Source organism: Ostrea edulis, chromosome 5 (genome assembly GCF_947568905.1).
Source record: "Ostrea edulis chromosome 5, xbOstEdul1.1, whole genome shotgun sequence".
Classification (NCBI taxonomy): domain Eukaryota; kingdom Metazoa; phylum Mollusca; class Bivalvia; order Ostreida; family Ostreidae; genus Ostrea; species Ostrea edulis.
In genome coordinates, this window is record NC_079168.1 from 65,490,592 (window position 1) to 65,507,623 (window position 17,032).

The 17,032-nt window shown below is 35.9% G+C and overlaps 2 protein-coding genes across 2 annotated transcripts; one reads left to right on the top strand and one right to left on the bottom strand.

The window, feature by feature from the left end:
- Positions 1 to 542: 542 nt before the first annotated feature.
- Positions 543 to 2,730, top strand: LOC125649824 (uncharacterized). The gene is made up of 4 exons (XM_048877634.2): positions 543 to 894; positions 1,053 to 1,224; positions 1,370 to 1,518; positions 2,097 to 2,730. The coding sequence occupies exons 1-4, from the start codon at positions 723 to 725 to the stop codon at positions 2,099 to 2,101; spliced, it is 498 nt and encodes a 165-aa protein (XP_048733591.2). The 5' UTR covers positions 543 to 722; the 3' UTR covers positions 2,102 to 2,730.
- LOC125649828 (P2X purinoceptor 7-like) lies at positions 1,977 to 4,176 on the bottom strand. The gene is made up of 4 exons (XM_048877641.2): positions 3,936 to 4,176; positions 3,333 to 3,554; positions 3,032 to 3,190; positions 1,977 to 2,213 (listed from the first exon to the last, which is right to left on the bottom strand). The coding sequence occupies exons 1-3, from the start codon at positions 4,157 to 4,159 to the stop codon at positions 3,037 to 3,039; spliced, it is 600 nt and encodes a 199-aa protein (XP_048733598.2). The 5' UTR covers positions 4,160 to 4,176; the 3' UTR covers positions 1,977 to 2,213; positions 3,032 to 3,036.
- Between the last annotated feature and the right edge of the window lie 12,856 nt (positions 4,177 to 17,032).

The window sequence follows — 17,032 nt, forward strand, 5'->3', positions numbered from 1 at the left end:
ATCAAACAAACATTGTTATTTCTGATTTCAAACATTTCGATTGGACGTCGCTGAAGAGACATTATTTGTTGAAATGCGCATCTGGTGCATCAAAATTGGTACCGTTGCAAGTTTTACATTTTACATTGCTTATACATATGTAGGGGTTACGAGGTTAATCACCGCTCGTTATCTTCGCCTTTCATAATTTGTAATCTATGTTAAATAAAATTCGTGATTTATCAAAACGTATGACTTTTCAACACCTTACACGACACGATTTGTATAGCGCCCTATCATCATTTATTTAGTTCTCTAAAGTGCTTTACGATGTGCACATACATGTGAATAAAATATGCATAGTGTCAGAATTAAAATGCATATTTATTATTATTAATATATAGCGCCTACTGTAATGATATAATTAATGATATAATTGCCCTAATAACGTATAAAACAATTTTAAACAACCCTTAGGAATAATAAATTACACAGAAAGGACATAAGTATGATAACAAACTACATTTGAAATAGCAACTGAAGTTGTTTTTTGTTTTTTTTAATGGGGTTTAGCTGGAATTAAAATTCTCTGCTTTATTGTTTGTTCATTTATATAAAAAATTCAAGACATCTTTTCACATTTTAATTAAAATATTTCAGGCCTTAAGAAGAAAATTGTTGCAGCATCCAAGCTTAAGGACTGTGCAGAGCTGGTCAAGTGGTGCAAGAGTCTGACCAACCACATGTACTGGGTTGCGGCCTCCACACCAGATGGGAATGGAGAGGTGATGTGGGCCAAATGGGAGTCAGTCGAAAACCACATCCACAATGTCCACACCGGCCACAACACTTTATTTCCAACATGTGCCCACAGCACCCTTGAAGGCAATGAGCAGAAGAAGTGGTTGAAAGCAGGTAAAATATTCTACTCATTTGATTTATACTTCCAATTGATAAAGAATACAAAGATATTCTATGGATTGATGCAAAGCTACCTATTCACTTTGTAATATTACAACTGAGTAAACAAGTTTTTAGCTTTTAAAATAATTTGTTTTCTTCTTTCTGGATAGGATCAAAAGCCAGTGAGAAGATGTCAGATCTGATACTCTCCAAACAGATGAAGAAGGACATCCCGAAGCTTTCCCCCCTCTTCCAGACTTCCCAGATTGAGGCGTTCCACAGCACCATCAACCATTTTGCCCCAAAGATGGTTTCATTTTCATACCATGGCATGTATTGTAGGTGAGCATGCATAATAACAAATATCCATAATATTATTTCAAACAAGAAATGACCCCCCCCCTTCCCCGCTATATTATTTTGTACCTGGTAAATCATAAAAATTATGATTAGATTTTTACTACCAAAAATATACATTATATTATAGGCTAATGATGGCTGCCATTCACTACAACGAGAATGCATCCAGGTCACAAGCTACTACTAGAGATGGTGACCTGCAGTACAAGATAAGTTTCCCAAAATTTAAGCAGGGCGACTATAGTGTTCGGAAGGTTACAGTGGAGCCTACATACGGTACCTATCACATAATCAGTTTCTTATGGTCACTTAGGCCAATATATATATATGTTGGTTTCCACTTTCACCTCAACATTTTTAACGGTAGGTAGGTAGGTTGTTGGTTTTTATTATATGTTGAATTATTCTTATGCCCCAGAGATTGAAGATCGAAGAACCTTCGTGCATTGAAATTCAGTCAACTTCAGCCGGTGCTAGTAATATGCAATTTCCGAGTTGCCCAATAGTTCTTTCCCTATGTGCAACTCTTACGCACAGCGAGATGCAAAAGCATGAACGTAGACTTAATACAAAATTTATGTTGGTAAGGTAAATTAGGGTTTTTGAAAGTTCAGGTAGGTAGTGCGTCCCAATATACTGTCATGGATAATCCGATGAATCCATTTTTAGGGTTGGACAATAAAGTGGAAACCAACATACATTTTTTAGCCTTATCAAGACAAGTAGAAATGAAATCATGACTAACAATTGTTTATTGATATATAACAGTATTGTACAGTACAATAAAAAAAAAATAACATCAAAAGCAAAAGAACTTTAAATATGTATGTTTCTGATCTTCTTTAACATTTCAGAATAAACATCAACACTGATGAAGGAAACCCTAAAATCAGCTACTGCGACAATGCTGGAACCCATTGCCTGCCTGCCATCAGTGAAGCCACCTCCTCTGTGCAGCGCATTCATGCACCCTGAAAAAGAAGAGGCAGTGTGTAATTTCAAGTCACGGTTTTGTAGGAAGGAGACAAGTGTGTGACAGTTTCGACCTGTAGTAACTAGTTGGACTTGATAGGAAATGACATTGTATATATTGCTATAGATAGATTAGTTGTAAACTTTCCTAGTATATATACAGTGTTTAGTTATTGTAAATTGATAAGTTAGCATATTGTGTATTTTACTCTAGTGACATTTTGTAGAGACTTTGCTTGTATATAAACTCCTGTCCCCTCTTACCCTATCCCTTGACTCTTTAATGGGAACATGAAAGCAGGGTCCACATCCCGTTCCATGGTTCAAATTTATTTTTGTAGCCGATACTTTCCTTTTCATAACTTTACAGTGAAAAGGTTTCTTTTTTCAGTTTGTCAATATTTTAGTAGCATAATGATGATTAATAACAGTAGGTGTAATTAGCTTTTCATATCCCAATCACATGTACTGTGAATTTTATTGTTTTTTCTCGAATAATGATTACTACAAAATTTAGTTTGTTTTGTTTTTTGCTATTTTCCGCCACACTCAACAATATTTCGGTTATCTGGTGACGCCCAGGTTTTATTGAAGAGACCACCGACCTTCCGCAAGTAAACTGGGAAACTTTCTCACTTACCGGCGCGAGCAGGATTCGAACTGTGTGATTTTGAATGTGATGCTTTAACCACTCGGCCACGGAGACCCCCAAAATTGAGTAATTTCAAGGACTTAGATTTTGATTTTTCAGCTGTATCAAATTGTAAGTAGAGAACTAGGGCTGAATTTAAAATGAAAATGCATTTCTTGCACATACCTGCATTATTGTGGGTCCCTGAAACCCTCATAGTCCTCAGATGGAAATGCAGCTCTTATCTTTTGAACAGCACAAGATGGTAAGGGGACTCTGACATTTTTCCCAAGGTAGCCCCAGCACCAGCGCACAAGTTGTCGATATGATGTATATCTGTTCCTTCTGTGAAAGTTTGTATACATTAGAAAACCACTTATTTGTATAAACACTTATGAATGTGTTCATGTACACCTTTGTTTCCTGACTATTTAAAATGAAGTAAAGATAGGATGATTATAAAATGAAATACAGTAAAAGTTCTTACTCTTCAATGCTGGTCTGTAATTCTCCATACTGGGAGCGGTACTGATAGTAGGCTGTCTCAAGCACATACACATCTAGGCACACCGATGAGAATCCAGGATGCTGAGTGATGCAGGAAAGCTTTCGGTCGGATGAATCCTTTTTGTTGTTGACTCTGTCAATTTCACAACAGCAGATGCTCTCCCTCTGTGTAGGCATTAGTACACAGTATCCACAAGTACACCTACAAATCATATAGTTATACACAAATTCCGTGTCTATGCAAGTCTAAATATTTATCTTTATTTACAAGATTCTATTATTAACGGTATTTAGTATTTTTGTTACTGTTGTTATGGACGTAACTCACAAATCTGAAGCCAATAAACAATCAATATTAGAAAATATACGCCTTGGATACACGACTATCCGCTTGTCCATTAGATATATACTGTATACCCTAGATAGAATGTTCTATCGTTAAAATGATTTAAGCAGTTAAAAACAGATAAAGAAACGAATTTTTATATTCGTTTATTTAGAATGTACCACTTTTTGAAAACTAATAAAGTTTTGGAGTAGAAAAAATTGTAAGGAGGCTATATCAAAGTTAATTTCAATATACCAATCGGTGTTGTCCAGTCTCGGCTGATCTTCGTCGCTTCCCCCAAGCGAGGAATCTTGCTCGCTTTCATTCGATTCAGAAGCCTCAGGTTCAAACTGGTAAGGAACAATGTCCTGCAGGTCTTCTCCGTCGCTATCGTCACAAGATGAGACTTCAAACGACATGTGAAGTCCGATGTCGGAAGAAGTTGACGATCTGCTATCTCTATGTCTTACGTTGGCCATTTTGAAACTGATGTGTTGTGTCGCTATATATAGTAAAACCGGAAGTGCCGCTGATTGGTTTTGAGCAGGTGCGAAAATCGGCAATTTTAACCGTGGATATCTCGCTTATAAAGGCACTTAGAAGCGTGAGACTTTCGAATCTGTATTTTATTAATAAAGATACATCAGTTCAGACTAACTTATATTTTGACTTCATGGACACTTTAAGATAAATTAAAGACTAGGCTTTCATATACACTACTTTTTCAATAGATATAAAACACGGAGATATTTACACCTTGTGATCGATCATTATAAATTACTTTGTTAACCACCCCTCCGATTCTACACACAAATACTCTGAAGTTGATATTAAAAGGATGCTGTATCTACGTGGTCTTTCCTGACCAAGTCTTCCAACAGTCTGTTGGTATTGCCATGGACACAAACTATGCTTCTTTATTACCCGATCTGCTTTTATTTTCGTGAAAGGCAAAGATCACGAACAGTGATAAATCTCATACCTCCCATAAGTAATATAAAATAGAGAGTTGGGCAATCACGGACCCCTGGATATACACAGAGGTGGGATCAAGGGCCTAGGAGGCATTAACATCCCCGGTCGACCGTTCATACTCGCCGTGAGCCCTATATTTTGATCAGGTAAATTAAGTAACCGTAATCCAAATCGATGGGCCAAGAACGGCCTAATACAATCGGTATGAAACACGTCAGATAGCATTAAACCTAATAATAAGATTTATAGAATTAACTATAAATCCATTTATTTTAGCCAGACTTAAATATATTTTATTTCTGAGGATTTTTTCGGAAACACTATTCCGGAATCCTACCGGAAATAAGTTGGCAAATAGAATAGCATTTCCTTTTATGACGAGGCAATTTCGGGAGAACGGTGAGATAACAGTCGAGACAACATTTTTAGCAGCTAGAATCAGACCAGATGGAGTTAACTTGGGACTAATGGATAGATTAAATGTGTCTATTTGGTGGCAAGGAAAAGGGGGTATGGGCTGGCATGAAATGTACAACAAGATCAAAACATTGCTGAAAGTTGCTGACCCTCCTGATTACATTATTCTACATTGTGGTGGTAATAATATTGGGTACACACCAATCAAACAGCTTATACAAGATATGAAAGGTACAATTGACAAAATTTGGAAACTTTTACCCAATACAAAGCTTGTATGGTCACAAATATTGCCTAGAAAGAACTGGTATTCATCAGATAGCATAGAAAAAATGAATAATTCTGCAAAGAGAATCAACAGTTCAGTGGCGGCTTATATAGTAAGGAATGGGGGATGTTATATCAAGTATTTGGATATCAAACTTGTAAACACAAATCTTTTTGAGGCAGATGGGGTCCATATATCAAATATAGGCAATGAAATTTTTCTCAACAACATTAGTGCAGGGTTAGAACAATTTATAACGAATGGATGGCAAGTGTATCCAAAGTTATACTAGAATTTGGACGGGGTATTTTGTGGCAAGGTCTTGGCTCCAGGAACTAGCCGCTTCCCCCCCTTGGTGGCGGTGGCTTCAATGGTTAATATTGTAACCATTTCCGCCATGTGGAAGAATGCGCGTCTGGTTCCTGTGATTGGACATTGAATGATTTGATTGGACAATATTGTATGTATTGAATTATTTGGTGACAATTTGGTCACATATATATATGATACACTTTGATTGCCGCTCACCGGAATCATAGTCATATGGTTTTTTGTTTAATTGAAAATTGACATTTTAATGATTGATGTTTGGGGGTGATTGCAAATCGTCTCATTGCCGTCAACCGGAATGAGAAGATCTGCTAAATTTGTTGCTTGATTTTATGATATAACATTAGGCAATGATGTGTTTTTGGCCTGTACCATTTGGGTGTCAATACACAGGTGTAATTTACATGGTAAAATTTTAATGTAAAACTTTAAAATTTTACTCATTGCCTAGTTGCCAAGACCAACAACAGCCACAATGGGGAGGGGGGTGTTGTTATAAAATACAATAAGTGCAAAAAATAAACTTATATAGGTAAACATAATGTTATGTCTTTATTTCCATCCCAGGACAAGGTCAGCTTACAAGTACAATGTACACTACAAACTGCTATCATTTTGAAGTTTTGCAAGGCTGGTCTATAATAATAGGTTGTATTGGCAAACTAAATTGTTATAACGACTATAGAACTTGCGAAATGCTGACTATAAATGAGAGAGTTCATACCCCTGCACAATCAACTTGTTTGTATGTAGCCAACTGATCACACCCAGAACAAACTCTTGCGTATCAAATCAGCTGAAATATACACACATCATATACAGGTGATAGTGGAACATAAATATTGGAAGTTGGCGATGGAGACGCTGAAATCATCCCGTTTGCCATACAGTTGAGTTGTCAGTTTGCCGTTAATGTCTACTTTCAATAAACAAGAGATGTTTGTAAAACACATATACCCATGGTGCAAAATTGAAAAGGGTTATACACACACACACACATCATTTAATTGAGAGTAGTATCATCAATTCAAAATATTGAGCAGACAATATCTTCTTATGTCAAGAGTGGATTGACCATGTGACCTAAAAATCAATAGGGGTAATCAACTCCTGAAGATGTACCAGTGTACCAAGTTTGATGTCTGTCAAGCAAAGGGTTCTCAAGATATTGAGCGGACAGTATATTCCTATGTACAGTTTAACCCTTGACTTTTGACCACGCGATCTCAAAATCAATAGGTGTCATCTTCTCCTGAAAATGTACCAGTGTACCAAGTTTAATGTCTGTCAAGCAAAGGGTTCTCAAGATGTGGAGCAGACAGTATATTCCAATGTCCAGTTTGACCCTTGACCATGTGATCTGAAAACCAATAGGGGTCGTCTTCTCCTGCAGACGTACCAGTGTACCACGTTTGATGTCTGTCAAGCAAAGGGTTCTCAAGATATTGAACGGACAGTATATTACTATGTCCAGTTTGACCCTTGACCTTTAAACATGTGACTTCAAAATAAATAGGGGTAATTTTCTCCTGAAGATGTACCAGTGTACCAAGTTTGATGTCTGTCAAGCGAAGGGTTCTCAAGATATTGAACGGACAGTATATTCTTATCTAGTGTGACCCTTGACCTTTGACCACGTGACCTCAAAATCAATAGGGGTCGTCTTCTCCTGAAGACGTATCAGTGTACCAAGTTTGATCTCTGTCAAGCAAAGGGTTCTCGAGATATTGAACGGACAGTATATTCCTATGTCCAGTTTGACCCTTGAAATTTGACCATGTGACCTCAAAATCAATAGGGGTCATCTTCTTCTGAAGATGTACTGGCGTACCAAATTTGATGTCTGTCAAACAAAGGGTTCTCTAGACATTGAATGATCAGTATATTCCTATGCCCAGTTTGACCCTTGACCATATGACCTCAAAATCAATAGGGGTCATCTACTCCTTAGGATGTACCAGTGTGCCATGTTTGATGTCTTTCAAGCAAAGGGTTCTCAAGATATTTAGCGGACATTATATTCCTATGTCCAGAGTAGATTGACCCTTGAACCTGAAAAACAATAGGGATCCTCTTCCACTCATAACTAACCCACATATGAAATATCATTATCATCAAGTGAATGGTTCTCAAGATATTGAGCGGACAACACATGGTCTACAGACCGACCGACCGACAGTTGCAAAACAATATGTCCCCTCTTTTTCAAAGGGGGGCATACATATCTAGATATGAAGCAGAAATGGACGACTCTGCGTTGTCTTTTATTTCGAGCTCACTGGGATATATCAAATCAATATATGAATGAAAATTATTGTTGTTAATACATGTAGATAAAACGTCGTCGATATGTCCGTGTTTGCCCAACTATCTATTTTGTATTGCTTGTAGGAGTTATGAGATTGATCACTGTTCGTTATCTTCACCTTGCATATATCTAAGTGTTGAATTGAAGGCCACAACAAAAGATTTATTTCTTCTCATGTTCAAGTTTTTGAATGAATTCTATATCATAGGAATATAAAAACAGGTCAGCTAACAAAGGAGCACAATGGGAATTCCAACAAACTGTTGGAAGACCTGATCACAAAAGACCAGGAAGATATTGTCAATGAGGAACTCCAGTATATTTTTTATTTCAACTTCAGAGTAATTGTGCGTGGAATCACATTGGTGTTTAACAGATATGAATATTTCCGTTTTCCATTTTTGTTGAAGAAGAAACTGTCTAGGATGTTCAAATTCTAGTCTTTAATTTAAAGTGAGGAATTGTTATGTAAAATGTTGAAAGTCATACGTTTTGGTGTTGATTTGAGAAAAGTTTTGCGATTTCAAATTTACTAAAAGTTCTTTATAATGTTGTAGAATCCACATTTGATTTACACCACTTCTGGCATATGTAGTGGCACAGTTCGTTTGAAGTTTCTCCTTCACAGCTGTTAATATTTTCGTGAAGAGCAAATATAGGGGCTTGGTAGAACATTTACTAGATCCAGTAATGTATCTTTGTAAGGGTTTTTATGAAGTTTAGGAATCCAGTATAGGTACGGTATCTCATATTCATTCGATCCATTAAATATGTCCAAAACTAAAGCATGAATTTGAAGAATTGTATCTTTTGAAAGGGCAGTTAGAGTATAAGTAAGATTACCAATAGTGGAATTAATGTCAAGTTCGCTTATAATACAGTCGTGATAATGAGCCTTACAAAGAAAATGTTGTTACAAGCCTTGACAGGTGAAACCAAAACATATTCCTCATGTATTGAGTAACCTATCTAATTCTTTTATCATTTCTGATTTACTAAACACAGAAGGATAGATGGTACGTAATTTGTTTTGATATGTCTAATGCGGGATATCAGTATTCCTCTTATACTTTTAATCGATTCTGACAATGTATAAATTCTTTTTCAAACTTAGACCATCATGAAAGGTGAAGATAACAAACAGTGATCAAGCTCATAACTCCTATAACCAATACAAAATAGAGAGTTGGGCAAACACGGACCCCCTGGGCACACCAGAGGTGGGATCAAGTGCATAGGAGGAGTAAGCATCCCCTGTCGACCAGTCACACCCGCCGTGATCCCTATACCTTGATCATCTGACATAATCTTCGACATAATTCATAATAGAGATGAAGTTATATTGCCAATTGAAAGACCGAGGTTCTCTGTATTTAGAACCTTTTAAAATAAGTGATTTGGGTCTTAATTTTCAACTATATCAATATCACCAGTAATGACATGTCCAGAGACAGGCTTTATTCAAAAGCTTCTACACGAGAAGAAAACATATCTTGTGGTGGTCTTCAACTCTACATTTAGATATATCGACGACATTTTATCTAATAACAATGTTCGTTTTCATTCATATGATTATTCGATCCATACCAGTGAGCTCCAAACAAAAGACAAAATAGTCTTCCGAATCTACTTCATATTTGAATGAAATATCAACGCTAAACTGATAAGTCAGCTTGATTATAAACGGGATGACCTCAGCTTCTCCATCGTCAACTTCCCATATTGATGTAGCATTATTCCATTGTCACCTGCATATGGTGTTTATTTCTCTCAAATGGTTCAATGCGCGAGAGCATGTTATGCGTATGATCAGTTTTTAAATCGACGCAAGTTACTGACAAATAGGTTTATGTTACAGAGGTTTCAACAGTCTTCTTTGATATCAGCATTTCGCAAATTATGTGTTCATTATGATGTTCTTAGAACCTGTCTTTAGGTGGAATGCTGTCTGACGTGTTTCATATACCAATAGTTAGGCCGTTCTTTACATACTGAGTTTTACTACGAACTAATCCGTTTCTGATCAATATGTAAGGCTCATGGTGGATGTGACCGGTCAACAAGGGATGCTTGCTTCCTCTAAGCTCCTGGTTCCACCTTTGATGTGCCCAAGGGTCCATGTTTCCCCTACTCCTAATATTGTATTTTATGGGATTTATGAGTGACCACTGTTCGTTATCTCTGAGTTGTTTATTCATTAATTTTGTGATTTATATTCAGTATCTTGGGATTGGTATTCTATATCCTGTGATTTACATGGATGAAGTACTTTATGGATTACATGCAAGGTGAAGATAACGAACAGTGATCAATCTCATAACTCCTACAAGCAATACAAATTAGATAGTTGGGCAAACACGGACCCCTGGACACACCAGAGGTGGGATCAGGTGCCTAGGAGGAGTAAGCATCCCCTGTTGTGACATACATGTGACATGATATGTTCATTTGTTTGTAACGATCAACTCCATTGGTCAAAAAAGTGAAAATGGCCAACTTCAAGATGCATTCTTCAGACGCACGTGAACAAGTGACCGGGAGAGATAGTTCACACTATTAGGAGAAAGAATCCCATACTGTGGTAGCAGGGGACAGTTTCGCACTATAGGCCCGGTCAACTTTTTAAAAAAAAAATGGAAATACCCCATATTTGAAGTGATATTACATGTGTAAAAATGTATACAATAATTTTAGGATGCATGTCAAATGTAGCCGAGTGCTTAATAAAAATGTTGATATACAACATGTAGGTGTCACCATGATTCCTAGCATATAGATGGGTGCAAATACGAAACTAAGACACGTAGTCAGTTGCTGAAGAAATTCCGGTGTAAACATGCATGGTCCAGCAAAAGGTCTGTAGCTGTGAGGGAAGATGGATGGCCACATATAAAAGGTAGATTTTTAAGAAGGGCAGATAGGGTTCTTCATTGTGCACAGTGTCTAAATCCCCATGTTTGGTAGTGTGGTGGTGGTGTGTGTTTGTGGGGTGGGGGGTGGGGGGTGCGGATTAGCCAAAATGAGAGAAAATCAAAGCAAGAATGGGAACCTGGCCAGAGCATGTTTTGTGCACCAGCACCAGTATTTATAGATTACATGTAATTTAGGATCATAATTTATTAACTACACTAATATGAAATATAAGTATTGACCTAAAAGCGAAATATGATTTTTCATTAGTCTGTCATAATCTGACTTTGATGTATACCACCTATCCACATGTTTCAGAACCAAAGAAACTGTACCCTGCCACCTGTGTAATTTTCCTCTCTAGTAACTCGTACATGTATCAACTCGGACTACTATGTGAAGATTCATAGATATAGCATAAGAATATATTTCAGACGTCTGAGGTTTTTAAACCAAGTTAGAAGCTTAATAGCATAAAGCAAAAGACAACTGTGCAAAGTAAGGGGGTGCTGATTTAAAAAGTACCGGTGTAAAGACAGTACAATGCTTAATATTGTGAAGTTATTAGGCATTTAAATGACAACATATGATAACAGCCTTTGTGGGCCTCCGTACAACTTAAAGATTAAATTTTGTTTTATTTGATAAAAGAAATTATGTCAAATGCAATTTCAGATAATTTGCCTCCGATATCTACAGTCCGCTAGAGTACATACAGGTCGCATCTAAAGTGACATAATTTTTCAATTTTTATCAAATTCAATTATACGTGAACTTAAAGGTCAAGTACGGTGATTTTCCTAAAACTTGAGTTTTATACAGAAAAATGTCTGTCGTACACTTATCGATTAATTTCCATGGCAATTTTGATAAAAATCACTTGGCGCTATCAAACTTTTACCTGAGCGATCGATAAATGTATTGTGACGGGAGTTATCGCTCGTAGCTTATGACGTCATCTGAGACAACTTTCGACTGCATTGGTAGGGTTTTATAGTGTTTACATAGAAAAGTCCTGTATTTATGGTACAATGCGCTGCTTTGAACTGCAATGTGAAATCGGGACAGGGATTAAGTATATTTCTTTTCCCAAAAGATACTAAATTTCGAAGAATTTGGATACTAAAACGGAATAGAGACACTGAGATTTGTGACAAGCCACGAGGATCAGTGAGTGACACTTTAATTAACGAGGATCAGGTTTCCATCATCCTGTTTGACTCCAAACAAAGTGCAAAGTGATGATTAACTGGACATCCTACAAAACAAGTGAAGGGATGTATTTTAATTATATAAAAAGTTCAACCCAAAAAGGGGGGATGCACGCAATCCACCCCTCTCTACATCCACCACTGAATGCTTTAATGCGACATTGTATTCAATGGGTTTGCGATTGCACATAAAAATTAATGTCACCCATTACCTAGTTCGAATTGATTTTATTTCTTTTATTAAATGAAATATCTTTCGAATATTGTCGTACTCATACTATATTTATAAGGGACTCATCGTCATCATTTCATTTCTTCAATATATATATATTGAAAAAATAAAATATAGTAAAAATGGAAATGAATTTAATTTTAAAAACCCATATTGATAAAACCTTAATTATTGCAAGGTCAGTCCAATTTCCAAAGCTTTTTTTTTCAAGTTCATTAATATTATGAAAACAAGTACAAGTTTTTTCCTTTTCCTAATATGCTACATTCCTAATGTGCTACATATATATCATGAATCATTAAGGCAAAATTTCACACCTCAAAATGCTACAATTCGTTAACTTTGTGCCGTAACATATCAATTTCGCATTTGACGTGTGTTGTGAAGAAATTACATGTACTAATAGGCCTAATTTACATTTTATGATATTGTATCTACATGTAGATGTTTGTTTGTTTTTGTTTTTAAAAAAGGGGGGGGGTACAAATAACGTTGTGCACAATAAGTTTTTTTCGTTTGTCTTTTGTTGTTCTTTTTTCAAAAAGGCATTTTTCAGTTAAATATATATCTAGCTAAACACATTATAATTTGAATCTGATCAATCTCATACAAATAAATCCCATAATAAAAAAAAATACAAACGTGAGAGTCAATCTAGTTAAATACGCTCACAATCGCTACAATAGAGTATACGGCGAGTATCTATGAAGTCTGATTTTGATTAGCCTCGATTGTGTAAAATACAAAGGTTATCTTTTGATAGAACATTTTTTTCCAATATTATTCCCAATTTTCTATGGACTGGCCCGGTAAACAATTTCTAAATGAGATTCCAATGAGATATTTGTCGAACATATAAATGTATATATCATATAAATATTACTATCTGATGGTTTCGAAACGGGTGTAGGTACAAACATTATAAAGGTTGAATCCCTAAACTTAAGTGTATCTACGGTATTTCATCGTCACTATCCACGGTGTTGCTAAAACTGGCAATTTCTCACAGAAATTAAAACGATGATATACAGGCTAAACAACTGCAATTGTCTCAGATGACGTCATAAGAAAGGGTGACAATCCCTTCATTCGTTTCTATAAACAACGATTTTGGAATAGGTATTTTGCGCATTTACCTGGATTTAAAAAAAAGATAAACACATCAATAAACTTTTCAAAACGGGTTTTATTGAATTATAAACTTTATTTTCAAATCTATTTTATTACACTTGACCTTTAAACATACATGTCGCGTGCAGTTTTGGACAAACAAATAGCAGGAAAATAGTTTGTCACTCAAAAATACGTCAGTTGCTGTCTTAAACCATTATTCAAAATACGTGTACTCCAGGATTCCAATGACCGACTGTATGTCAATTCATTCTGATAGATAAGGCAATATTTCAACCTCCGATACTTAGGGCGTGTAATTTCGTGAGAAAGCTTCCATAGCTGCATCTCTTGTGAATTCTCCACATAAGCTATTACAACGATAATTGTTTCCTTGAACTTCCCTTTGGAGAGCCGAGATCGCAAAGAGATACTTTGAATCAAATTTAAGCTTACATCTCCGTCAACACTTGGGCAATATTTTCTGTATCTCATGTCAATTTGATCAACAGTACAACAAAAGAAAAGGTGGGTGAAAAAACGTGCAATTTATGCAATGTGTCAAACACACTAGTAAACGATAAATGGAATGATTTGTGTGAACATGTGTAACACAAAAACTGTATTACAGATGTAAAGTAAACGAAAGCAAGCTGAAAGATCCTAACCTTATTACGTTATTTGTTTGGTCTGTCTGAATTATGAATATTGGAGACATCATGTAGTGCATTATGATGACGAGTCTGTATAACTCTTCCTTATAAAAAGGTGAAGATAACAAAACACGATTAATCTCATAATTCGTATAAAAACTAGAAAACTGACACGGTTAGCAAGGGCACCGCTGAGGGTTATTATCTGTAACTGATATAGCAATGTTTGGGGATGACCGTTGGAAAACAGAAAACTAAGAGACACGCACGGAGGACTCAGTGGCGGATCTAGGATTTCCGAAGGGAGGATGCGAAAGTCAAATATTTGCCAAAATACTCAGCCATTTTGAGTGCCAAATCTCGAGTTTTACTCACAATTTGTGGCGAAAAAAGAGGGGGTCCAGGCTCCCTCTAAATCTGATATTGGGACTAGCCGCGAAGACACTACTTTAAAAGTAAATGCTCTTTTTATCTGAAGACGACATGAATTGTGTTAGTTGTAAAAACATAGGTCAATAGGAATATGGAAGGGTTTCTGGTAAAATAATGATTTAAAATTACTTAATTATAAGAAGCAGGGAATAATTTCATACTTGAAATCGCCTTAAGGAGTATTTAAATAATTTTCTACACAACACCTTGCTGTCATTCAAAATCATGTGATGTGAATGAGCATTCAAAAGTCCAAGTCAGCATGGAGAAACCTTCGAATTGCGGATGATCTTCAAAGCGCATTTGAGAGAAAATTGATGCATTCAAATTGTTCAAAATTGTCAGTATCGATATGATTTTTATCAATACGTGTTTTTAGAAAACACTGCATTGAGATGTGGAAAATGAGCTGTAGTGTCTCTTTAATATGGCCAGCACTTTTTAAAGAAAACAAAAAAAACACCCACCCATTTCCTAGGGTTTTGGATCGAATATAATTGCTATGGTATGATTTAAACAAAATTAAAGGAGAAAATATAACCAACCAAACTGACAAGCTGTAGTCACTTTTCTTTCTTTCATTACAGTCTTAAAGATTAAAATGCTGGCACAATAACGAAATTACAATGACATTAACTGTATGTCTTACACAAAATATCGAAGGTAATAAATTCCTAACAAATTAATCAAAGTAAAACAATTCGTCAAAATATAACGTGCCTTCAATTTAACGAAATCTATATTCTAAAAAGTGTTCTTAGAGAAATGATGTACAACCTGTTAAAACTCAGACCATAATAAAGATTTTGGTACCGTAAGCATTAGAATACCCTTATTTTATCTTAAACGTAGGACCCCATCGGTAAGAACGCCCCCTATTTCTGGCGTAAGGGCAGTGACTGCAAAAATGAAGGCCATACAAGGTGATGAAAATTCTTATAAGAATATTACAATTTTTCTTCCTGTTTCCGAGACAATTTTATGTTTCTTTGGTTTTGTCTTTGAAATCCCCTCATCTTAATCTCATTCCAGACAGTCCTTATAATATACACGTACGGGGGTGTCCAGCAATTTTCTCGCCTCTTACATTTTGCTTTGTCGCAAAAATAAAGAAAAAAGAAACCAGGAAAAATTCCTACGCAGATGCTGTGCATATATCTGGCTTTTAACTCGTATTGACTGTATGCCTTATTTCAGAAATTTCTCCCCCGATATTCAAAACTGTGACTTTTAACAGATTTCACTCCACTCCACTTTTTATCCCAAGTCCTTCAGACATACCTAACCGGGGAGGTCGTCGAGTATACGAATGTGCATTGGCATAACGAATTCAAGGAAAAGTCTTGTTAAAATTGAAAAATATCGAGCAACGCTGTCACTGAAATTAATGGTTGTAAGTTTACTTTACCTGTGTCACCAAACAATTCTTTACATTTTGTTGATATGACAACCAGATCATATTTGACATAAAGTCTTAATGAATAAGTATATGTATTACACGCAAGTAAGTGATTACACATAATTATCAATTTGAAGTGTTATTATTTTAAAAAAGCAAGACATATAACCGTATTTTTCATCATTATAGCATTATATTTCATATTTACAACACCCACTTGAACACCCACGTAAAAATATCGACCAACAGTAGTGGCGAGATTCCAATAATTTGAAGAATTTCTCATTAGCATAATACGAAGGTCAAAGTACTAGTAAGCTTACTGTCGACAAATCTGAAAGCGAATCTAAGGCTCGGGAAATAAATTTACTAAGTACCTTCTGTCCATCCCATAATTAACTCTTATCATTTTGCAATCGATAGTAAACGTTGTTATGACTGCATGGAAAGTCGTTTTCGTTTACAACATTTGTTTTCACCAGTAGGTGGTCAGACCAAATTTCCCAGTAAACATGCACCTAGAGGACTTTATAATTCAGGAACCACCTGCGCCCTGTTTATCAGTTTCAGGTCAGAGTTGTTCGAGACCCACTCAAAACAAAAATGACTAATGATGCATTGTCTCTGTTTCCGATGCGCAGAAAGGATTGACACACATCCCTATTTCTAAATCGAGTGGTAGTCTGCTACAAGACCAGACAAGATTTAAAAAAGTATCAATATAAAACATCAACTCTACGTATAACCAGCTTACTAAGGAACTGCTCAGGTGCCTCTGGTGTCCTGTCGAGGAATTAAAATCATTGCAAACTTTGTTACAAATTTTACATTACATTAAATCAGTAGCTGATTTATTTATTTTTGAAATTGTAAATAAAAATTGTCGGACAAGTTTTGACGTCAAACATTGCACGTGAAAGAATTCATTTCGACTTGGTTTGTTGATTTGTCTCTGGCTTGTACACGTAGTCTAATTGTTAAAACGCGATGAACAGAAGATAAAAATAAATAATGTCAGAACAATTTGTACATTGATATGCTAAGATATATACATTAAGTAATTTACTGTTGTGTGTACCCCCTCCATACTTGAATTAATTCACTGAA